At 33.6% G+C, this 26,535-nt stretch overlaps 1 protein-coding gene and 1 long non-coding RNA gene across 6 annotated transcripts in view; one reads left to right on the top strand and one right to left on the bottom strand.

Annotated features, from left to right (window-relative positions):
- LOC115214916 (adhesion G protein-coupled receptor L2) overlaps nucleotides 1-26,535 on the bottom strand; it is a 331,915-nt gene that overhangs the window by 19,986 nt on the left and 285,394 nt on the right. For all 5 annotated transcript variants that reach the window (XM_029783980.2, XM_029783982.2, XM_029783979.2 and 2 more), the window contains 5 exons: nucleotides 17,291-17,393; nucleotides 9,955-10,105; nucleotides 7,734-7,800; nucleotides 7,098-7,164; nucleotides 6,485-6,579 (listed from right to left, as the gene is read on the bottom strand). In XM_029783980.2, coding sequence (XP_029639840.1) covers nucleotides 6,485-6,579; nucleotides 7,098-7,164; nucleotides 7,734-7,800; nucleotides 9,955-10,105; nucleotides 17,291-17,393 — 483 coding nt within the window. The remainder of the gene's footprint in view (nucleotides 1-6,484; nucleotides 6,580-7,097; nucleotides 7,165-7,733; nucleotides 7,801-9,954; nucleotides 10,106-17,290; nucleotides 17,394-26,535) is intronic.
- The window catches only part of LOC118764644, a 23,248-nt gene continuing 7,517 nt past the window's right edge, over nucleotides 10,805-26,535 (top strand). Inside the window, exons 1-3 of the long non-coding RNA XR_005000462.1 lie at nucleotides 10,805-10,815; nucleotides 16,176-16,181; nucleotides 16,732-16,739. This is a non-coding gene — a long non-coding RNA (uncharacterized LOC118764644). The remainder of the gene's footprint in view (nucleotides 10,816-16,175; nucleotides 16,182-16,731; nucleotides 16,740-26,535) is intronic.

Below are 26,535 nucleotides of genomic sequence, written 5' to 3'. Positions count from 1 at the left end.
TGTCATGTCCGGTAAGTTCACCATCATCAACTCACTGTCTTTTTTTTTTCAATAAAATAGTTTGTAACTATTAATGGTAAGATACTATGGATACATTTTCTCGGTAAACTTACCTCACGGTGAACTTTATTCATGGTGAATGTTCTTCACAGCGAACTTATCTGTAACCATGTAGATAGACTAACAGCTAGGCTATTGGACCTTCATGCATTAAGGCCAATGAAAGAACCCACTACACGTGTGTGTGTATTATCATAATCAGCATCATCTTTATTTTAACATCTACTTTTCCCCATGCATATGTTTGTTCAAGTCCTTTCCATGGCAGTGACTTTCTTCTTGTTGCAATCAACTTTCACCACCGTTACCTATGTCTTCTTGGTCTTCCTCTTCTGCACTTCCTTACCCAATTGCTATCATCTATGTCCATCTCAGATCTATACCTATGTGTCATCTCTATTGTGTCCTACATCTGTACTATGTCATCCATGCTCATAGGCACGACACACTTAGTGGAACACGCTTGCCTTGTTTCTTTCCAGTCTTTACACAACCTTTACATTCAATCCTCATATTTCACTAACATTCAGCATTTATACTCTGTCCCCAAATATCATACAATTCATCCTTTTGCTTAAAGGAAAAAAAAAAATTTTTTAATCCCCTGTTATAAGCAGGGATATTTTTACTATGCAGTTCATTTCTAATTAACAGCCAATTAGGCCAAACTATCAACTACTTCTAAGGAGCTTCCTAAGTACAGAGAAAATGAAATTATTTTACTAGTGCTCTTAACTGCTAACTACTTCTGAACATCAGCCAGACTTGGCACAAATCTGAAGTGCATCTCATCTCAGCTGATTCTCTTCCTAATCAATTGTGTTAACACAGTCAATTTTATAACTTGGTTCATCAGTTTAGTTAGTTAGTTAATTTTTGGCTCAAAAAGCAAGGCCATGTAGGGGGACATGGAGTTATGTACAGGGTGGTGTTCATGTAAAGAGCTCAGGCCACTTGAGGTCAAGGGAGACTTTGAACAAAGCGGTCGTCGGCATCTTCACCATCTCATCTGGCAGCTTGTTCCACGGATCCGCAACCCGGACGGAGAAAGCCCCTCTCCTTCGATTGAGATGAAATCGTCGCAGATAGAGCTTTTCGGAATGACCCCTCTCTTAAGGCTTGGCCAACTCTACAAGCCTCGCCAATCGGGATGGCGTGAGTACACTCGTCGCTCATCGGTGGCGAGGTTGAGGAGGACATCCTGGTACTACCTTGGCGTGGTGAGAGAGTTTGAGCTTAATTCCTCTAATAAAGTATTTCCTTTATTCTTGTAGCAGCTGGTGGTAATACTTTTTCACAAGTCACTGCTTCTGACACCTCCCTGTATTACTTAGTTTACTACATGAATGATTAGCCTGAGTTCTTTCTCACCAGATCTCAGTAATGGTGCCTGATAGACCTGATGCTTTCTTCATCTTATCATTAATGCCATTCTGAACATACATCTACTTCAATAGCTGATCCCTCTTTTGGGTATGCTTAGGTTAGTTCCTCTTCCTCATCTACCCATTTCCCCCAATCAGCAACCTCTTGAATAACATTTCCAAGCCTTTTCCTTCTCTGTTAATAAAGTTAAGTGTACTGATACCATTTTTAACACATCTTTCCCTACAAGTGTGTTGATTTACTCTGAAATACAGCTTCATAACCTTGAACCCTTCACATCTCTGATAATCTCATCACAACTTTGGCAAAGCTTCTACTTTCTGCTTCTCTCCATGCTGTATAAACTTGTTGTCTGACCAATTTTCCCTTGCTGCTTCCTTTCTTCCTGTCTTTTATGGCTCTATCTATAGTACCATTCCACAACTATGTTACCTGACATCAGAACAACACATTGTTCAAGCCACAGACCTAGAATGTAGTTTCTAGCAAGTCATCTCACAGAAACCCATATTTGTCCTCTATTTTATAGGTTTCGATCTCCTCCTCTGTTTTGTTATCTAGAATTGCTCTGAACTTGTATTGAGCAGAGAGATGCCTCAGTCTCCACACCTTCCTTACTCTTTTACTTGTTTCAGTCATTTGACTGTGGCCATGCTGGAGCACTGCCTTTAGTTGAGCAAATCAACCCCGGGACTTATTCTTTGTAAGCCCAGTACTTATTCTATCGGTCTCTTTTTGCCGAACCGCTAAGTGACGGGGACGTAAACACACCAGCATCGGTTGTCAAGCAATGCTAGAGGGACAAACACAGACACACAAACACATATATTTATATACACATATATACGACAGGCTTCTTTCAGTTTCCGTCTACCAAATCCACTCACAAGGCATTGGTCGGCCCGGGGCTATAGCAGAAAACACTTGCCCAAGATGCCACGCAGTGGGACTGAACCCGGAACCATGTGGTTGGTAAGCAAGCTACTTACCACACAGCCACTCCCACTCCTTGTCCATAATGCTTTTTTGTCTCTCAGTCTGTCATTCATTTGAAGATGCTAATCAATAAACTATGATGGCTGGTACATTCTTCGCTGGGAGAAAACTTAAGTACTTAGGACGATCAACCTATCCCACATCCTGGTAGAATGAACCCTAACTGGTTTACGAGTTTGCTTGACTGGAAGATGAAGCTTCAATGGCAGATGATTAATTCTTTTCTGTCACAAACTTCCAGAAGCCTTAACTCTTCATTACTAGAAACACAAAAATAGCCACCATGTCCCTCCAGAGAATCTATCATGGTGCTGCACTAACACAGTCTTCTCTCTTGCAAATCACATTCGATTCCTATCATATGCCACAGTGTGTCATCCGTGCACTAACATTACACATCCAGTGAAGCATGCTCACCTCATTTCTTTCTCACCTTCACAAACTCTGCAGTCAAGGTCCATATCTTTATAAAAGTCAAGTTGTGTGTCTGTCTCCTACGATTTAGATTCCTAACTACTCCCACATTTTGCGGTGCAGTTTAACCAAAACTGGGTATCTTATAGTCGTGATTCATATCGAGCCCTTCTGGGTATTAGCGCGCATCTACGATGAGTCTACGATTTTAAAAATAATTTACCATCATTTTTTTCTATTTTAATGCATTTTTTCGCTATTATATAAGGGAAGTAACTCTCTAAAAATGTCTACGATGAGTCGACGATTTAAAAAAAAAATTTACCATCATTTTTTTCCCATTTTTAATGCATTTTTTTGCTATTTTTTTGCTATAAATCTCTAAGAATGCTTATATAGTTATTTCCCTTACAAACCCGAGCAATGCCGGGCGATACTGCTAGTATGCTATATAAAGTATGTCCAACCTACTCCATCATGAAAAGCAGGTGATAATGTTGCATACAGGTATGTTAATATAAATCTATCAAACTAATGAGGGGGAGGAAGCACATATATATTCATGTGTGTGTGTGTGAGCAGGTGTCTGTTTTCCTACATATATAAGTGCATATATTTATAAATGTGCTCATATTAGCATTTATGTTTTGTACATATGAATTTATACTTGTAATGCACACCTGTAAAAGTTATGCAGATTTTATATTCACGAGTATGATGCAATAAATAAGATAGTCTTATCCTTTTTGTAATACTAAATATGAACTTAAAATAAAGCAGCAAAGAGAACAATAAAATTAATATACATAAATAAAATAAAAACCTTATGTATTGAATTGCTTCTATTTAAAACATTGGCATCTTTATTAAATACACACACATCTATAGCTCTCGATCTCTCTCTTTATATATATATATATATATATATATACAATGATATGTTACATTACTCGATAGTCAAGATAAAACTCTGAGTTTCAGATGCCGAAGTGGGAATCCACGATATCTCTTCGGTTATCTGGCTATTTCCAGATAACCGAAGAGATGTCGTGGATTCCCACTTCGGCATCTGAAACTCAGAGTTTTATCTTGACTATCGAGTAATGTAACATATCATTGTATAGATAAATTTCCTCTATTTACATAATATTGAGGTCTCTTTCTTTCTTTTGTTATCTTACCGTTTTACCAATATATATATATATATAATTCATTTGTGAAAAAATTATATGGTTAATGGACAATATGTCCAATTTTTCGGCATATTTGGCATTAGAAAATTTTTTCGTTTGCCCTTTATTTATGAATTGTTTATAAATTTAACCTTTAAAGGTATTTTTTAATATGCTGGCCATTGATAAAATTTTTTTCAAAAAGAATTTTATCCTACATTAGAGATATATATATATATATATGAATGATTCTCCAAGAGTTTCAATGATGCGGATTCAGTTGTTCAATCAGTCAACTGAAATGCCTGCTCATTGAATTCACGTGTAAATGGCTTGTAGCATTTCACAAACAAGCGAATCCTTAGTGTAATTCTAAGACAGAACCAGCATGACACAGTGACAAAGCTGTATCTTTGAATTACAGAAATAATCCATATGATATGCATCTACTCACTCAGTCTGAATGAGGCAATAAAAAAATGACATTTTCTCAACTACCACATGATGGATTTGAACTTATGAACTTGTGGTTGCAAAGCACATTTCACAACCATTTGGCCACACTGTGCCCACATGCACACAAACACACACACATTCAATTATTTTTTAAGCAAATAGTTAAGTATGGGTTATTCATGCCCACACTTCTAGTTTCTTTCATATTTTTAATGTAGAGACACGGAATCTCTGTAATACATTTGCACTTTCAGTTGTCCTACTTTGTAGCCAATGTACCTGTGAGTTTTTTTTTTATCTAAGTTTTTATAACAAAATTATTTAATAATTTGTAAGATACTGAAGAACTCAACTTTTACTAAATAAAATAAAGACGAATGAAAAGAAAATTTTCCTATCTTCAAGAAAGGAAAACAAAAACAAATAAAAACAAAAGACATACTCTACCACCACCTCTAATTAAGTAACAAATGCAAAACATTTACTCAGCGTTATACAAGAATAAGGAATTTTTATAATATTTTTAAGCAACAAGTGAATTAAAATGTTTAACCCTTTCCAAGTATATACTGCTAGATATTGTTATTGATTTTCAAAATTAACATCAGAGTGATTTAGTAAAATAGCAGTATAGTTTTTTTCATTGAATATATTAAACTGTTATTGGTAGTACAACTTGACAAAAGGTTCCTACATAAAAGCACATTTGGAACTTTTCCTACAAATTCTTCATTCAGTTATTAATGAGATTTTAGTGGAAATTTAATTTAGAAATGAAAGCTTTCAATATTCAGGCATGTCAGTAACAATGGAGCCAGGGGCAGTCTCAGGGTTTTGTACGGAGCAAGTTAAATAATATACAGTAAGTAATTGCAAATGATTTAGTAAATTAAGTTCTTCAAATAGATATATGAAATATTCAGTTTTTCTCTTAGATTAATTATACTTTTCTAATATTGTACTACAGTATGTTTTGATCTAGAAACATTGGTCTTTCACACTTCAATTTTTTCCTTAGTGTAATATGGTTAGAAAAGAGACTGGAGCCTAAACAATTTCATCAGGTTAAAAAGAGAGTGAGAAGAACAATGAGTGTAAAAATTATAGTGCTATGGTGTTGATGATATTGGCAGATGTTTATTACATCCATTATACTAGAGATTCTGTGTTGCAGTCTCTGAGCAAGGCTCATAATTATGCTTCTTCAAGCCTGCCTGTCTCAACAAAAACATGGTTGACTCACTACTTAGTGGTAGAAAGAGCATCCTAATGAAACATTTGTGTCAGCACAAATAGAATAGCTTGCTCTTGATAGCACCAAAAATATATGGACAACAGTAAATGTGTATGTATATATATATATAGATATATTATACACACACACATTATTATTATTATTCTGCCCCGCATTGCAAGGAGCAAAACCATAGCAATCAAATACTATAGAACGAAAAGGGAGAAGGAAGGATGAGAAGCAGCTGTTCATTTACATGAATAATTATTATCATTATTAATATTGATGATAGCATTTGGGTTTTCTTGTGTCACAACCCTGGCTACAACATTTTTTCATCCCAAATCTCCAAGCTTCCCTTTACATTTAACCTTATAAGATAAAATTAAGAATTTTTTTCCTGCTTGAATTTGAAGACTGCATGGAAGAGGTGTTGATTTTCTCAGCCTATTATACATTACAAATACACTTGGGAAAGGCATGAAAATCACACAATGTTTATTTTCCCCTTCCTCAAATATTGCCCATTTAAGAAATCAGTATTATTATATTATCATCATCACTGAATAATAATATTAATAATAACAGCCAATATTATTATTATTATTTTTAGATATATCTCTTCATAAAATAAAAGTAAAATAAAAGAACAACAAAACTATAAAAGTCACACACAATAAACATATCAATAAGTAATATTAATTAACCACTCAACAAATCAATCAAAATTAAATAAAGTGTAACATTATTGAAGAGTTGAACTTACTTTATCTTTTCTTTAGTTGACCGTTCTTTAGAATTAGCAGTGTTGGCGTGAGTGTGCATCATGTATATTGCTAAGATCAACATGAACATGTTAATCTGGAAGACAACAGAGAATGTGATTAACAGCTGAGATTAAAGTAAGAGCAACAGAGATGGGGTTGGGGGAAACCGTTTCACAACAGCACCTGTATTAAAAGAAAATGAAATTTGGAGAGAGTATAGATCATAAATTATAATTTTTTTTTTCTTTACTGTCCTACTGATTCCAGCAAGCAGGCTTTGGCTATGCTGGAGCACCACCAACCAGATAATAATTTGTAGTTATCATAAAAACTATCATGATCATTCTATAAAGCCAGTGCAAGCATCTAGATTGTGTAAACATCCAAAGAGTAAAAGATTAATTCTTCCCACTCCCGTGTCCAGTTATTACACATTAACACTGAAAGAAGATTTAGAATGTATTTCCCAGAGGCATATGAAATAAGACCAATGGAATTATATAGCCTTTTCAGTTCCATTGAATGAATTGAATTGCAAAATTCAAATTTAGGTGTGAATTATTATTCATAAACAAGGAAAAAAAAATATATATATACATCTTCATTACTTACAAGAATTATAATGCCAACCGGTACCACAAAGCTAAGTATAAAGTAATTATCAATCTTCAACCAGCAACTGCAATAGAAAAGAAAGTAAATTAAAAATAAAATTATAAGTGCCTTCTTAACAAGGAAAAAGTTTAGATTTGAAAAATGAAAATTAACAAAATATATTCGATTTAAACATACCCAATATTTGTTGAAACTCATCTTTGTATATTTTTTAATTCATATGAGTGAAAAAAACAAAAAATTCTTCACAAAAAGCCTTACACTAGTTAATTATATCTTTTAGTACCTTCATCCTTCTGAGACTGGTAGAATAAGAAGTAAACAAATATTAAATTGTACCTCTACCACCACAAACATTTTTGGTTTTGTATTAATGTTATAAATTGTCAATATGTTATATACAAATAATCTTTTGCAAAGAAAATGTTTTAGTTTATTTTAATCATTTTTTTGGCTGCTTTAAGATTTTTTTTATCATGTGGTATTCCCTATTAGACAGTTAATACAAGGGCAATAATCATTTCATCATAATGTGACAGTAAAAAATGAACTTAGAAAATATTTTCATACAAAGTGATAAAACATTAACTCCAAATCTTGCAGTTATAAAGGTTAGAAAAAAAGGAAACTAACTGCCTATCTGTGCCATATCCTCTGTAATCTACACCAAGTGCGATTCCAACAATCAGAGCAGGGATTCCTGAAGAACAAATGGAAAAAGGGTAAGATGCTTGTGTGTAAATAGAAAAGGGTTGAGATGCTTAAACAGCTGGATATTATCTCCAACAAAACAAAAAGACACATGAGATATAAAATAAAATAAAGTAGATGAGAAACATTAAAAGGTACAGCTGAAACAAATTTGCAGAAGTAAATAAAATTTAAGAAATTCAAACAGAAAAATTTGAGATTGATGACAGAAAGAAAAAGGTTTCATAATATGTGTTTTTCTCATCTTGGATGCATTGCTGACTTTTAATCTGGTATAATTTAATCTCCACTTGTCTGAGATAGGTTAAAGATTGAACCTGAAACCTTTATTCTAGTACATTGGGATGATGATCCAACCACTAGCCTGTCATTTCAAGAGACACCAGCTTCAAAATATTTATCACCATCATTATTTTAGCAACCATTTTTTAATGCTTGCATGGGTCAAACATAATTTGTTGAGGTGGGTTTTCTACAGCTTGATGACTTCCCTGCCACCAATCCTGACTTATTGCCAAACAAGGTAATATTTTTTCATGGCTGGATATGTTTCCATAGAAGTTTGGAAACAAGAGGCCCAACTTTTCTGACAATTATCAAGCAACACTGACACACATATATAAACACACATATATGACAGGCTTCTTTCAGTTTCTGCCTGCCAAATCCACACACAAAGCTTTGGTTGACCTAAAGTTTTAGCAGAAGACACTTTGCCCAGGGTGCCACACAGTAATAATGAACCTGAAACCATGTGGCTGGGAACAACATATCTAAGATGAAGAAATAGTCTGAAAAACAGGCACTATTATGAAATTCATCTCAGAGAAACATATTCCAACATTTATTGATATCAACAATAATACAAATGTAAAATACATACAAATTTTTAAGTCTAATGCCTAAGTACCTTAACATTTTATCAATTGTTGTTCTTTGAGACAAAGGCTCAGTATTTAGACTTAGACTTAATATGATAAAAGGTTTCTGGGTTCAAGCCTTGGCCTAGTTTAAAAATATTGAAGATGATTGACTGTTAATGTATTTTATTTCTGTTTGACATTTTCATGAGAATTTTATCCTAAACAAACTACGATAAACTTTACTGCGTAATTACTCACCCTACTGCAGACCAATGTCCTTCACAGTTTGTTGTGGTTTAACTTGTCAAAAGCATGTCAAATACACATATTTACAATGATGCAAAGAACTTTTATATAATAGCACTAATACATGTCTGAAAAGCTACTGCTGTTTCTGCAAATGCTTGTGTAAGAACAAATGGTAAAGCACTGAGAAGCAAAATGATTTCACTCAGAATTATTATTATTGCTGTGGTTGTTATCTTGGCAACCAAAGTTTCAATTCTTGATTGAAAACATTTCACTTCATTCTCCAATTAGTGCAGTGATGAAACAGGAAAATAATACATTTTCCAGTTTCATTTAAAATATCTCAAGCTTCTTAGTTTGTCCATGATAATGATAATAATAATAATGAAATTATTGTATACAGTGCTAAGGGGCACCACAACTTGTCAAAAGTGCGTATAAAGCATGTGCCTTAATGTACAAATGTCTGGGAAGTGAACAGTGTATGAGTCAGATACATGCTTGCGTGTCTATGGAGGGGAGAAAAATCAGGTGTAGTGTTGGCGAATCTCAGGAAGCATGGAAGTTTTGAAGGATGCAGTGTTCCGACAACTAACAACTGATGCTGGCAGTTTGTTCCAAGCTTCAGCAACTCTTGGTGTGAAAAAATGTTTCTGAAAGTCATGGGAGCTGTGCTGTTTTCTAACTTTTTAAACATGTCCATGGGTGTTAGACAGATGGAGTTTTAAGCAAATATAGTTCTTACAGATGAAAAAATTTATTGGCTACAGAAGAAAGACTGAGTTTTGTAATATTCATGCTCTTCTTAAGGCTGGAGAGATATTAAATAAAATGAAAGAATTACTAATGTAACATGACTGAAAACAGATTGTGATATTTATAATAAATATATAAACAAGGCTTTTACTGCTTTAACCTAAGACATTCTCTACATCTTTCATTACCAATGGCTTTTTACACATTTGCCGTTTTTGTTCTTACAGCTTTGTTCATTTTGTCCTAAAGTAGATTAAAAGGGACAAGTAACCTACCATAACCAAAAAGGTAAAAAGCAGTTCGACGAGATTCTGCCTCAAAGACTTCAATAAGCATTATATAGAGCAGGATGCCTTCAAGACACATCCAACAAAATGCTGCTAAAAAGAGAAAATGAAGAACACCAGCAATCACAGCGCAGAAAATCTGGAAGTAAACAAAAGAAAAAAAAGACAAATATTAAGAGATTAAGAATAATATACATGTATTAAGAGAATATATTATATACAGGATTATCTTCAATAATTTCTAGATTTTAGTGTAAATCTCACAACTGAATTTTTATGAAGTGCAATGATATTTTTATGGTTATTCTTGCATCCAGCTCACCTTAGAAATGAATAATTAACTATGATTTAAGATTAATTAAATATTAATAATAATTTAAGATTAATAAGCTAAGATAGGTTCACTAAACAGAAGCTTAAGTAATGATTGATTTCAATCAATCACTTATTTTCAAAGGTTTTAAAACAGGTCATACATAATCACTTGACAAATGATAACTCAAAGAAGTTGTAAAGTTTCCATCTAAAGCCAACATAATCCTAATAGACCAAATCTCGTTTTAGAAAGGGATTGCCACTAGTAAAAGATCAGCAACGAACATTAAATAGTTGAGGATGAGAAATTATTGAAAACACAACCATATGCACAATATTTTAAGATGTGTAGACACCGGTAATGCAAGTAATATTCTTACATTAATGAAGTAAAAAATTTTGTGGCCTCATAATATTATTATAAATATTGCTTCAGGGTGACAAGCTGACAGAATCCTTAGCATGTTGGGTAAAATGCTTAGTAACATTTTCGCTCATTTTATGTTCAGTTTAAATTCTGATGAAGTTGACTTTGTTTTTCATCTTTTCAGGGTCAATAAAATATATGCCAGTTGAGCACTGGGACTTGACGTAATTGGCTTACCCACTGCCCTGAACTTGCAGGCCTTGTGCCAAAATTTGAAACCATTATTACTTTGTAGCTCACTCAGTTATCATCTCAGGTTATCTGACAGTCTTAAAGTATCACTGGTTTAATGATATTTTGGGCAGAAATATTTTGACAACTACCACACACACACACACACACACACAGCTATATGGAATATGATAGCAATTTATAATGCCTAATTTTTCCCTCTCTCCTAATCACTGTATCAAGTTGATTTTTTTTTTAAGTAGACATTAAACCAAAATTGAGTAAATTAAGCATTTTATTAAAATAGATGTATAAATGGTAGGAGAGAGTGAAGTGACATGGACGACGAATTGAAACTGAATGTCACAAGTGCAAAGGTAAACATTTATAGACTAGACACAGTGAATGAAGTGCAAACATGCAACAGGGGGGTTTGATTTCTGCTAATACAACAAAGGGATTTCGGGGGGCCGAGTATATTAGAAGATAATAAAACAACTCTTTGCAGCAAAGATCTCAGATAGGCAGACATAGAAAAGATCTTAGTTTATTATACTGTTTGGGAACAACAATAAAGTAAATAGCTTTCTATATAAAAGAACTAAGAATAGCATTTGAAAAAAAATGGCCTTACATTCTAATTACATATTAGGTTTGGTTGGTTCTAAAATTTGTACCAACTCATCTTTATTTACATGAAAAAGATATCACCACACTGGCCATGTATTGGGTTGTCCGGAAAGTTTGTGCCAATTTTTAAAGGAAAGAAAAAGGTCAGTAAATAGTTGCCATTACATTTTCAATCAACCAAATATGAACCATTTTGTTGCACAATGCGTCTCCATCTTTCCTTTAACTTGAAAATACCCTCTTTCCAGAATTGAGGTGGTTTCATGGCAAAGAATTCATCAAGGTATCTTTTTACGTCATCCAAGGAATTGAAATTTTTACCATTAAGACTATTCTGCAGAGATCTGAGTAAGTGGAAATCCGAAGGAGCAATATCTGGTGAATATAGAGGGTGGGGTAACACATCCCAGCCAAGCTGCAGCAATCTTTGTCAGGTTCCCAAAGCATCGGGTGCCGAAAATGAACTTTCTTATCTTCCATTTTAAAGGGTTACAGAATTAACACAGGTCATAGGAACATAAACCTTCTTCTGTGAAAAGATAGCTTAAACTGTGCTCTAAATGGAGGTGAAGTAAAATCCTATTTTATGGACTCAATCACGTTCTAAAATAAGTCGAAAGGCAAGCTGCTACAAATCGGCACAGACTTTCTGGACAACCCAATATTATTAGAATATGCTAATAACATTAACAGACCAGTGTGACTGATAAGTTGCTCTAGAAATATAAAACAGTGATTTCAAATTTTGTATGTATTTTTATAGTAGTTTGCTTTGTTGATAGCTTTGTAAATAATTATGGAATCAAGGAATGTCTTTATAAAATTTAAATCAGACACTAGTTAAAATTTGAATTAAATCCAAGCAATACACAAAAATATCTTGTTTGAATGCACCTATGTCATGTCCTAAACAAAAGAAAATTGAGACCTATGTTACTGGTAAAGTTCTTCATAGCTAAGACAGACAAAATTATATTTAAAAGTTAATTTTCCAAAAGGAAACAGGATTTATAGGTTATTATCATTAATAGCAATAAGGATTAAACAATGTCTAATATACATATCATTCTAATAATGATTTTAAACTGTCCACTTTAGTTACAGAGAATAGATATTAATAAAAAATACCTCAATGATGATGATGAGGTAATATTATATGTTGTAATCAAACTCAGGTACTCTTGGGGTTCCCATTTGTGGTGAATATGTACTTTGTAATTTTATGATGAAGCTTTTACAACTGAGATTTCCAACAAAGATAAAGAAAGAAAAACTAAGATACTGAACTGTTTCCACAAGAAGAATCATGTGAAGAATCCTACCAGACCTCTTTTTTACACAAAGTATAATAGTTATTAGTAAATCTAGACATTTAAATAAAAGCTATTTAGAATTGGCCTCAAAACTGAATTTTTTTTTGGTAATTGTTCTTTTTGTATTTACATAAAGGTGGGTTGAAAGCAGTAGGTACATTTCTGTCTTCTTATAATATTTCTTCCCATCTTTTAATATCATTTTAATACGTGTGTGTGTGTGTGTGTTTGTGTGAATGTGGATGATATGGTTGTTCAATTGTTACCCAATCTTTCAAAGGGACAACAGAAGGTATATAGTTCTCAGTGTAGATCCCAATAAATCCTGAAACTCAATCCACTCATTTCAAAATCCAGTCAGTCTCGCTATAAAAACACAATGCTCATTACCAATTCTAATTTCTTCACCTCCAAACTCTTTTCTAAGTTATATAATCTCATTTCTGATTTGATGGGAAATCATATACTAAAAAAGAATATCGAGAATGTCAAATGTAGATCAAAAGCAAAAGACTCTTTAGTTTCTTTATAGATTTCGGAAAGTGGATCAATGAATATTCCTAACTGTGGTTCAGCCAAGCGAAAATCCAGTATCAATCCAACAGCATGTATTTTCAGTGGGGCTCAAGCTATTTTAGAATTTGCTGTGACTTCTGACTGTTTACCATACGTGTGATTTGAATCTTGATCTAACTCACTGTGTTGAAACTTAAGAGAGTGGATGTAAGTAACTGTTACTTCTCAACTAAGAAATTAGCTATTGCAAGTGAGTTGTGCATACCAATCATACCGGTTTCAACAATATGTTAATGTTCAAATTTGTCTCTCCTTTATCACCTCCCCTTCAACCAACCAATCTGTTTCACTCATATCATCATTAGAACCAGTTGAAATTTTACTTATAGGAATTAGCAGTCAATGCTAATCAGTGGTTAACAAATTGCACCAAAATTTGAATTTTATCCCTGAAAACAACAATCTAGATTTCATTTTCTTTTTCTTTTGCTGATTTGCAACAATGTCTTCTGCATGTATCCCAAAGCTGTACAAACATCAAAATGCAGTATGTACTAAAGTGCACAAGAATGGAAATGAAGAGAAAGAACAAGAGGGAATGTAACATTTTTCACCCCATTCTGTATTGATTTTTATAAACTTTGATTGTTCGTGAGTTTGTGTATTTGTGTATGTGAGAGAGAGAGAAAGATCATAAGATAGGCAGACAATAGTAAAAATAACTGCTTTCATTTTGGAGAAAGATTTGAGTACTGAACGGTCATAGCAGCAATAGCTTGTGTGTGTGTGTGTGTGTGTGTGTGTGTGTGTATTTATATATATATATCACTTAGCAATGATTGCTGATAAGTGTTAAATCAATCAATAAAGTGTTAGAACGATCAATATTTGTATGAAAGATTGAAAAACTATTTTGCATCAGAATGTTCTTTCCAGCTTTTATTGTGAGTTGTCTATCTTGTCAAATAAAGTGACTTAACTGAAAGTCAAAGAAATATATAATCATCTGTTATTGAACTGATACACTTTGGATAATTCCTGTCTACATATATATATATATATATATATATATATAAGGCAGTGAATTTGTTATTATAGGCTAACACACTGGTCTTCAACTGAATAAGAAAATATATATTGGTAGTTATATTCAGATTATTGCAAAACCCAAGTTGTCAGTGTTTAACCTTTTTAACCATATATCCACTCATAATTTGATTACTCTAAACCGTGGAAAGCAATTTTATGTATCAATCTATTGAGGCAATGTGGCTTGCAGAAAATGCCAACTATTTTTTTTTTTTTTTTGGTAGATATTCAACATTATACTGGAATAACCATTGAATTTGATTTTACAGGTACTATTGATTAACTAACGTTAATAAATAATTACCTAGCAAGCATATATTAGCAACAAATCATAAGTAGATGGATACAAGTATATACTGACATCGGTATTTTATGCAATGTATGCCACAAAATGTTTCATCCACATGAAGACACATAAAAAAAGAAGAGTCAGTGTAGGAGCCTCTCTACAAAGTCACAGAAACAGTTCAATGTAATTGCCACATCCTCCATATGGGTCTTTTTTTTTTGTTTTGTTTTTTTTAAATAGATTATGTTTTAAGTTTGAAATATTTGGACAACACAAGCATAAAAATACAATGGCTACAATAAATACTGGTTCAGTTATGAAGTTTAGAATACAGCAACATTTTGTTTTTTTCTATTACATATCTAATGATATTGGTTGTCACTGATCAATGATCCATCAGTGACTTCTGTGCCAACAATCTGCTCAAATAAACCAACTAAACTACTTAGCAATAATCTATAACCACTTCACTATCGTATATCTACAACTACAACCAATTTGCTTTCAAGAAGAGAGCAAAGCAGCTGTCATTATGATAACTTCCTGAAATAAAATTTTCCATCCCACATTGCAGATGCATCGTCGTGACAATTTCTAATCCAAGACCCATTAGAAAATAGCAGTGATACAAATTCACATTACTTTTATCACTAACTGATTAAAAGTGGTTAAACCATCCCACATTGCAGATGCATCGTCCTGACAATTTCTAATCCAAGACTCATTAGAAAATAGCAGTGATACAAATTCACATTACTTTTATCACTAACTGATTAAAAGTGGTTAAACCATTATATATTTATTATCTTACAGTAGTACTAGTAGTAGTAATCATACTAATAGGAGCAATGGTTGTAAAAGTAGGTGAGAATTACACCACTGAATGTGCTACCAGGACAAAATTTTCCAACCAACAAAGCAGAAGTACTACCAAAATCACTACCACCATTATCATCATAATCACCAATGACTATCAGGTCAAATCAACTACTAGTTGACCTAGCATTGCATTTATTGTAAATAAGAGTTTTTCCTATTTTCAATTGTTCTTAGTAATATTACTGTGAGTAAAAGGTGGTGCTCCAAGTCTGAATTCTGCTAAGACTGACTTTGTCTTTCATCTTTTCGGGACCGATAGAATAAAATAAGTACCGGTTGAGAACTGAGGTTGATGTAATCGACTTGCCAACCTGCCTCAAAATTACTGGCCTAGTGCCAAAATTTTGAAACCAATATTTCTCTCAGAGTTTAAATTCAGATCAACGTTGCCTTTCATTCTTTCAAGGTAAATCAAATAAAATAAAGTACCAGCAGAATTCTGAGGTCACTTTAATTAACCAACACCTTCCCACTTAAAAAAAAAAACAAAAAAAAAAACAGATTCTGTGTCTAAATTAGAAATGTTTTTTTTTTTTATTTACTAACATCATAAATAACATTCAAATCTGAAATAACTCAGCTTAAAGTGGCTGAAGCATACAGCAAGTCAAAAACAACCATCATATTTTTCTCTAACTGTGAATACAGAACAAGTTTAGAGCCTCAGAGAGATTGTGATGGTGGTAACAATTCACATTAAGTACTTTAACTATACTTTAGCTATAGTGATAATTACTTAATTTTTTAATATGATTAAGACAATATCACAAAATAATAGAGAGGTGCATATAACTGCTTTAGTCTGAACCGCAGAAAGAAAACAAAGTTAATCAATATTTTATTTATATTACAGAAATGTGCTTAACTGTTTAAAATACTTATAAATATGTGATTAATATTACTCAGGGACAGGGGTGGAAGTAAAATAATTTATAGAATTCTCAGATTATGTTATCCAAAGGTTTACAGCCAATTTTATGGTACCGACTATAAAAATGGTACAATGACATAAAACTTAATTTTCAAAATAAGAAAGTTTAAGATTCTTCTCAAGTATTTTAAAATTATTTTTTATTTGTAATTATTACTGTTGTATAAAACTTTTTTTTTTAATATTGGTCGTTTTTCTTTTTAAGTTTGTATTGTGAGGTAATGGACAAAACTAACCAGTTGTAAGAGGGGAAAACATGAAAAACAAAGAAAAAAAAATGAAACAAATAGAAAATTTAACCTTAATAACACCAAATTAAAAGTGTTATAGGCTGTGAAGGAAGAAAGATGTGTGTGTGTGTGTTTGTGTGTGTGTGTACACACATACATAAGAATGTATATAAATATATGGGAGTATAAAATGAAAGACTGTTGACATAGGACAGCAAAGTTTTCGGAAAGAGATGGGAGGAAATATTCATGATAAACCAGGGTATATTTTAGAAATCAGATGGTTAAAAATGATAAGTGAAAGAAATGTAATACATTAGCTTAAACTAGCTCCAACTAGCAAGTGGTTAAAACTAACCCAAAGGTATTTCCTACTCCATACACCAGTAGATCATCTCAAAACCAGTGATAAAAATTTTTAATATAAAACCCTATTAGCATACTTCAAGATTCTCCTTGCTTATAAGACTGTCCACATCCTTAAAGGTAAAAGGAAGTAAAAAAAAAAAATAAAGCACCCTAAGAAATACTTACTTTATTTTTGACCTGGTGTATACCGGCTAGAAATGTAATTTCAGCTAACATCAAACAGAGAACCAGGTTTTTATGGATAGTGTTTCGACTACTTTGCAAATTCCTGCAGACAGAGAGAAAAATTATGGAGATGTAAATTAGATGAAGATTGTTTCTTTTTTTCTTTATTAATTGTTTTTTTTTTAATGTTCTTATTTATCTGCTGGTTTTGTTCCATTTACATAAGGTTGTAGTATTAGGTTAATTTGCGTCTGAATCCATACTTTCAGACTATGTTTTGGTTTGATGGTTGGGTTTGTTAAGTGAAAAGATAGGAACAGTTTGGAATAGTCATGTAAGAAATTGAACCAAATGGAAGAGTTAGGTTAAAAACATAAAATAAAAAAAGTGACCAAGATCTCAGCACCTATAAATAAATCCATTCTAGTAGATATTTCAGAAGCCATGGTCTTTCATTACCAGTTTATCTTTATTAGTCATTGAGAAAATTTCCAAGGAAAAATACAGAAAAAGAACAGTGGAATTTTATTTTTTCTGTCCCTGCCTGTTTTTACTATAGCAAGAGAAAATCAGTTTTTTATGAAAAGGAGTCAAAGATCTGTAGAAATGAGTGTACACTAAATCAACAAAAGAGGTATCAATTAAAACTGCCAAGAATAATATGGTTGCTTCTTTAATGAGCTAAGATAGGATGCAAAAAAAAATCTCAGCAGGTTACTTGAGATACAAAGTGATATTCTGACAACTGTGATATCAACTAGGAGTCAAGAACTATAAGAGAATATGAGCCATAGACAAGGCTTAGAACAACAAGATGTCTCTGAGTGTCCCATGTCTTTATACTGCAAAAAAAAAAAAAAAAAAATCTACTTAAGTAATGGCTGAACAGGCTCCTCCTTTCTAAATGCTGCCATAGATGTAAGGCAGCACCATCTACTCCCAGTCCTCAAAAGAAGGTAACTGTTATGGAATATGGCAGAGAGACACGTAACAAGTGGAGAGAGGGAGGGAGACTCAAGTTATTAATGAGTTATAAAGCAGATTCGGATCTTTTCCTTTTGAACGGCAGATGTCAACACAATTTCCATGTAACTAAACACTTTTAAACTTCGTATACTGGTAGAATGTGTTTATGAAACATCATTTTTTTCTTGGCTTTATTGAGAAAATTTTATGGTTTGTAAGATATTTCGTCTGAAAATCTGAGCATTTCAGTAATTTTAACCAATCGATTACCTCCATTCAACTAAAATCATTTGCTGTGTCTAAAACTGAGACAACATCCTGTAACTAACCCTAAACCTCCCCCCTAACCATAAATTTTTTTTTCTTAATTGTTAAATTAATTTAATTCTATTGCTTTAGTTTTTTTACATGTGTAACAATTAAATTAATTTAACAATTAAGAAAAAAAAATTTAGGGTTAGGGTTAGTTACAGGATGTTGTCTCAGTTTTAGATGCAGCAAATGATTTTAGCTCAAAAGAGAGCATAGGATTGGTTAAAATTCGAAAAATTAAACTACGTTAAACAAACAAATTACAATTTTCTCAAGAAAGCCAAGAGAAAAAAGTTTTATTTTGACACATTCTACCAGTATACGAAATTTTAAAGTGTTTAGTTAACTAGAAATTGTCTGCCGTTCAAAAGGAAGAGATCTGCAGATTCTAAAGAACTTGATACATCATTTTCTTAACATATCACTGAAGTGGCCCACTCTGTGGAGACAGCCATCCAACCATCTTCTCTGTCCACTATTCCTGAAAAGGTCATGGACGATATAGTCTTCAGGCACCTCATCAATAAGGTCCTATCAGAAGCAACCGTCATTAGACTTTCCTGCTGAATTTCCAAAGAAAACCAACAGAGACAATAGATATTCTCCAAACGTCTCATTCTTGGTCTACCCCTAGGTCTTCCTTCTGAGACATTTGTCTGAAAATGTTGACCATTAATTAACACAATTTGCAAGAGCAAAGATCATCAGAATATCACAATTACCCCAAATCCTAGATTAACTAGTAGTCTTAGTGAGTCTGAATTCTGTTATAATAAGCAGAAAGTATGGACTGTCTTGGATTTTCATAATGTGAACTTCATGGGTGGATTTATTAGGTTATAACCAAAGGAGCACATAAACTTAAATATCCAAGATTAGTTGTGGTCATCCAGATCAGAATTTTGCAGACTGTTTACTGTATATTCAGAATATATATTTATGATATTTATATATACACTAAATCTCAACTGACATCAGGCATTTTATTCCTGATGACAATCGGTAATTAGAACTGACTGAATAAGGTGTGTGTAGGGTATATATTATGTTTTATAAACTCTAAAAATGAGTTTAGTAGTCTGGAAGATTATATGATTTATGAACAATAGCATCATTGGTTACAGGTTTCCAATGGGTCAACACTAGTTTGCTGTATTTATAATGATTGTCTGTGTACCTGGGTAGAACAATTATTACAAGGGACTTTGATTGAAAGAACTGGTTTATTTCTTTTTCTTTCTTCATATTGCTTAAAGAAACACAAACCCACATGCATATATACATCATCATCATCATTTAGTGTCCGCTTTCCATGCTAGCATGGGTTGGACGGTTCGACTGGGGTCTGGGAAGCCAGAAGGCTGCATCAGGCCCAGTCTGATCTGGCAGTGTTTCTATGGCTGGATGCCCTTCCTAACGCAAACCACTCAGTGAGTGTAGTGGGTGTTTTTTACTTGCCACCGGCACAGCTGCCAGATGGGGGTGGCAAACGGCCACGGTCGGATGGTGCTTTTTACATGCCACCAGCACGGGGGCCAGGCGAGGCTGGCAATTGCCACGATCGGATGGTGCTTTTTACGTGCCACCAGCACATAAAAAGCACCATCCGATATATATCATCAAAATAAATATCAAATGGAAATTGTAGTTGTAATACCTGTGCCGGTGGCACGTAAAAAGCCTTGACTGGCTTCTGTGCTGGTGGGATGTAAAAAGCACCCACTACACTCATGGAGTGGTTGGCGTTAGGAAGGGCATCCAGCTGTAGAAACACTGCCAGATCAGACTGGAGCTTGGTGCAGACCCTGGTCGAACCGTCCAACCTGTGCTAGCACGGAAAACGGACGTTAAACGATGATGATGACATATATATGTGTGTGTGTGTGTGTGTGTGCAATATCTAATTGTAAAGGGAACATGTAGAAGGAGTAGAGAAAGGACCTTCAGATGTTGAGACTCACAGAAGGGATGACAGGGGACAGAGGCTTCTGGCAGTTTGCTGTGCTTCAAAAGATACCTCAGGCTAAGTAAGACTGTGGTTGTCCTTGCATACAGGCATGTCCCCTGCATTCCTCTCCACTCGAGCAGGGTCATGGGTGCTGTCAGACTGTTCCATCCATGTCAGCACAAAAGGCGGATGTTAAACAATGATGATGACACACACACAGTGGGCTTCCCTATAGTCTTCATCAACCAAATTTCATTCAAGAGGTATTGGTCAATATAGGGCTATGACAGAAGGCACTTGGCTAAAGTGTGGTACAGTAGGATCAAACTTGGAACCAAACAGCCGTGAAACAAACTTATTAACTACAAACCATGCCTGCTTCTATGTCTCAGTGTTCTATTCAGCATAATCCTCATTCATTGAATTATCACTTACATGCCATTAGACTGAACACAAATTAAGAATGAAATAGTCAAAGGCTAGGATAGAACACAGAAACACACACACAAAAAGCCTGGTCCAGAAATCCAGAAAACTTTAGTCATTCTTCTAATGAATAACTCATTTTACAAATTGAAATATAAGTGCAGGCATGGATGTGAGGTTAAGTAGCTTGCTTTGTAACCACATGGTTTCAGGTTCATTTCCACAGAATGGCATCCTGGATGAGTGCCTTCTACTATAGCCCTAAGCTGACCAATGCCTTATGAGTGAATTTAGTAACTGGAGACTGTAGTGAAGCCCATCTATGCATATGTGTGTGTGTCTTGGTGTTTGTCCCATCACCACTTAGCAACCAGTGTTGGCTTATGTATGTCCCCCATAACTTAACATTTTGGCAAAGAGACCAATAGAATAAGTACCAGACTTGAGCACTGAGGTCGATTTCTTAGACTAAACCCCTTTAGGATGATGAACCCAGCATGGCTGCAGTCTAATGACTGAAAGAAGTTAACAATGGTGCTGGATGTTAAATATTTTGGCAGTGGAGTGATTGTTTATAATTAAATGCTTGACCATAGAAAGACAACAAATAGTAGCACTCAGGTCAGGGGTTGCAGGTATATGCCATTGCAGTGTGTTATTGCATTCACCATTTGTTAGCATATTCTGGTGTCCTCCCAGGTGACCCATTGAGCAGAGTATCAGTCAGACTCCATCTCTGTGAGATGTTGCATCTGCTCAACCCTGTAGCACTCCAACATAACGTGCTGTTGCCGAGGTTAATAATTTCACAACAGGTTTTGTTAACTTTCATAAATGGCAAGCCTTGTCAATAATTACTTCTTAAATGACCCAACACTGATCAGAAGTCGGATGCAGACGTCTGTGTGAGTGCAAGGATGAGCATGTGTATTATGTCTGCCTCTGTGTAATATTTAGGAGAGGGCGCACACTCTCCTACCCTGATGTAATCTACAGGGATACAGGCATCCAGCAACAGGACCTCCATAATGCCATGATGGACCGTGAAGGCTGGCGTAGCATGATAAATTCCATTGTCTCTAACACGGTCGAACAATGATGATGATGATGTAATATTTAGACCTAATATACAAAAGCAAAAGTGAAATATGCAACAGGTTAAGATGTAGATATTTGAGTCTTATCTGAGAGTTAGTCAAATTGAAGGGTAATGAAGAAACCAGTTTGTGAAGAGAGTTAAATGGTAATGGTACCAGGAAACAGGTGCCTGAAAACTTGCCTGATTAGAAATGTCAATTGAAAAGTAATAAACAAGAAACTGCTAAAGGTTAGTAAAATAGCTGATGGATTAGTAAGTTTTGTTAATTTTTTTTCTTTTTGTTTTGCAAAGAGGATTAGAGAGGATTAAAGATGAAGCAAAAGAATATGCAAAAATTGAAGTGAGTATTGAGAAAATTTAAAAGTAAAATGCAATCCAATGAGTGATAATTGAGATATAGAAAAGTTGGGAGTTAATAATTGAATATGCACATATGTACAACTTGAAAGTCTATTGTATTTTGTTTAAAAGTTTTAAGGAGAGAGGCATGGGAAGAGAGGCAGGAGAGAGAGAAAAACAATATCAGAGGGCGTGGAAGATATCAGGAGATAGTCTAGAATGAAAGAAAGAGAGAGAGAGAGAGATGTATTAAGCTGACTGTCAAATATTCCATGCAGTAGGTAAGAGCAGGAAAAAGTACCAGTTTAGAAACCAAATTCTCAGCAACTTTACAGTTTGCTGCCTATATTAAAATGTAACACTCTACCAACTTGCCAACCATGTATAGGCCAAAATAAAACTTGCCCACTATAAAAACACTATAAACACAAAACAATATAGTTTTCTTCAAACGTACCAACACATAATATGTTAGGAGTAAAGTGTAAATCTCTGATGCAGTTTTGAGAAAAAAAAAAAATGACCAAAATTTATTAAATACTAAAATTATTGAAAAAGAAATCAAATTTATGCTCCTCAATGTTATAGAATAAAAGAAAGCTTTTAAAGGGGCAAATCAGTCACATGATTTTAGTTTGTGGTTTGCAGTCATTTCGTTTCACTTGTATTATTATATAAATATATATATACACACACACACACACACACACACACATATATATATACATACACATATAAACATATATATGTATATATTCTTATGTAGCAAATATTTCTCAATCTGAAATGAATTCTGCTGTCAGTCATAGGCTTTTAAACTTTCTTTACGTCCGTTTCAATGAACTTTGAATAATGGAATCATTACAGACCCTAAATACACAAACTTTAGTTGTATTCACTTGGCAAGTAGTACGATCTGAGATTGTATATTGAAACTGTAACAGTCACATCACAAAAGAGTCATTTTAATCAGAGAAAAATTATTAAAAAAAAAAAATATTGAATTCACTTTCTGTTATTTCTTGAAATGTCAACATTTGTCACATACACTTCTGTGACCAGGTCAGTTATACAATTTCTGTGTCAGTGACCAGGCTGCAGAAGTGCAAGAAAAATTTGAACACCCCAAAAGTAAATGAGCAGTGAATAAAGCAATTATGGCTAAAATACTTCTTTCATGATATAGCTGACAGAAATTTTAGGTTAATAAGAAAAAAACGATTATCTTTAAAAACAGTATGATGACTATACTCAATTCAGATTAATCATTAACAGAGAAAATATAATCAAACAAAAGAGACTCGTTTCATATCACAATTTGGGATAGAAAATTGTTGGTTACAGGTTTCAAATGGGCTAATTAATCATTAATTCACTACATTTTTAGATGGTGAGAGTGAGAAGGGATTGTTTTAGCAAGTTGGGCAAAACAAATATCATTCAGGGAATTTTCATTCAAAAGCACTGGATTATTGATTTTTCTCTGTGCGTTTCTTTATTCATTCATTCCTCTATCTACTATATCGTTTAACGTCCGCTTTCCATGCTAGCATATATATATATATATATATATATATATATATACCGAAACTACTCGGTGAAATTTATTAATTATAAATTAATAATTTTTTACCCTATATCTATAATGATTATATATATATATATATATTGGACAATTACTATCTACCTAATTCCACTCAAATACCAGTAGTCAGAACAATACACTTGACCATGGTGCCACACAAATAGAATTGAACCCAGAACTATGTGGATATGAAGTGGACTTCTTCAGAACACAGTCATTTCATGGTTTACTTGTTAGAAAATTTCTTTGTACAATCTAATACTCCTGATGCCAAATACTTAACTAGTAGGTAGAAAGAATCATTTTAAGTTTTTTTTGCAGAGGTAAACTGAACAAGCAGATTGTGAACCTCACTCAACTGCACAACTAAGACTTGAACCTATGACATTGTAGTTTATAGTCTAGTATTATACCTCACAGCCATTGTGCCTTATCATCACAAAGTTGAGATCATTTAGACAAACTGGTTAAAACTTTCAGAAAATGTATTTTAAGATAGTAATATTTTATTTAACCTTTTTGTCACCATATTTCTGTTGAAAAACACTGCTTTTGTTTCAATTAAATAAAGAAGAATTTATTGAAATAATTTTGTTATTATTAACCCTTTCGTTACTGTATTTATTTTGAGATGCTCTGTGTTTCTTTCAATTACTTTAAATATAGCAAAGAATTTAGTAAAATAACTTAGTTATCATTCAGCTAGTGTCAGGAGCATAAATTGTGACTATGGTTTAGTGGAAGATTTTAATTCAAAACTTCTGAAAACAAGACATTTGTACAGAACCGGTTTCAGCCGGGTTGATAACAAAATGGTTAAACTGGTTTTAGAAATATAAATTAACTAATTTGATGGAAAGTTGCAATTTTCATGATTTTGAAATAGGAATTTTGTATCATAGAATGAGGAGTGGTGTGGTCTCAGATAGATTGGCATTAAGTGGATTAAAGAAATGGCTGAATTGTGAGGGTGCTAGCTTACAAGGCTAAGTATTATAATATCAGGACTCAATAAAAATTGTGTTGAGTTCTTAAATAAAGATGTTTGATTTCATTGGCTCAGTTTACTAATTAGACAATACCATAGGTAGAAATAGCTAATTACTTTAATCAGAAATTTACAAGCATTAATTAGATTGCAATCCCTAGTTCTGGTAAGCTAGAAAAGTGGAGATGCATACTATAAGTGTTACAGTCATTAAAAGTAATGATCACTCTTCAAATTGTGTGACAAATCAATATAATCAATACTTTATTTGAAGACCCCAATGTCTTGATTGGTGGTTTTATGTTTGCTGGAAAGATTGAATGGGTTCTAGAAGAGACCATTCAGTAAACACTTGCAGAAGAAATAACAATCAACTGAGGTTTTGCTCTCATTGTTTAGCCTCAACCTTGAGCCAATATACTCATGATCAAAGATGTTCAAGCCACCTTATTATATAAGTATATTATTCAATGTATCTGTCTTTTTTATATAAAGAGGGTAGGTATGATTTGAGGGAGAATTAGCTGCAACTTCTCACAGACGTAGCAACCACATAGAGGTTCCTTGTTTGGCATTATAATCTGAATATTTAGAGTTTAATGAGTCCTAAATTGTCACATAATTTAATGTTCATGGGTTGGGCAGACTTTGTTAAGGTGGATTTTTCTACAGACAGATGCCCTTCCTGTTGCAAACTCAACTGTTTCCAAGTAAGGTAATATTTCTCCATGACCAGAAATATCATGGAAGATAGGATACAAAGAACATCGCTTGTGTGATGGGGAGACTCACAACTATCATGTAATGTCAAGGCAAGGAGTCAGTAAACACACACACATATACACATATGATGGGCTTCTTTCAGGTTCCAACTACCAAATTTATTCACAAGGCTTTGGTTGGCCCAGGACACTTGTCCAAGGTGCCATGGAACTAAATCCCAAACCATGTGATTGGGAAGCAAGCTTCTTACTACATAACCATAAATACTGACAATATTTGAAAGGCACACGTCTTAAAAATTGTACTTAGTCAATATAGGGAAAAATCTTATTTTGTTTAAAGACAAATTAATTGCAAGCATGAAAGACAAACAAGTTGGTTCTTTTATAGTTGTTTTTAACAAATTGTGGAGCAGAAATATATTCTGCTGGTCAATAATTTAGATCTTTTTTCATAAAAGGCAGCAATAATTTTTTTTATCATAGTTACTGCTGGATTCAACAAAGCATAAAGAGCCCCTTTGGTCATGAATGACCATGAGATTGCACCGATGTTATCCAAGGTAGCTTGGCACTAGTGATGTCGCAACTCATTTCTACAGCTGAGTGAATTGGAGCAACGTGAAATTTATTGTCTTGCTCAAGAACACAACACACAGCCTGGTCTGGGAATCAAACTCATTTGGCAGCTCTTTAATAATAACATTTGGTGCAACAAAAAGCCATTTAAAAATAAAGCTTTGATCTTAGTCTTGCATACAAATCTAGGGAAAGTAATTTTACCAAAACAAAACAGAAAACAAAGTACAAAAAATTTTTTTTTTTAATTTTTAGATTTGAAGATTGCAAGGAAAACTTGA

This window comes from Octopus sinensis, linkage group LG8 (genome assembly GCF_006345805.1).
Source record: "Octopus sinensis linkage group LG8, ASM634580v1, whole genome shotgun sequence".
Taxonomy (NCBI): domain Eukaryota; kingdom Metazoa; phylum Mollusca; class Cephalopoda; order Octopoda; family Octopodidae; genus Octopus; species Octopus sinensis.
Note: the sequence above shows the minus strand (reverse complement) of the source record. Positions and strands in the feature narration are given on the sequence as shown.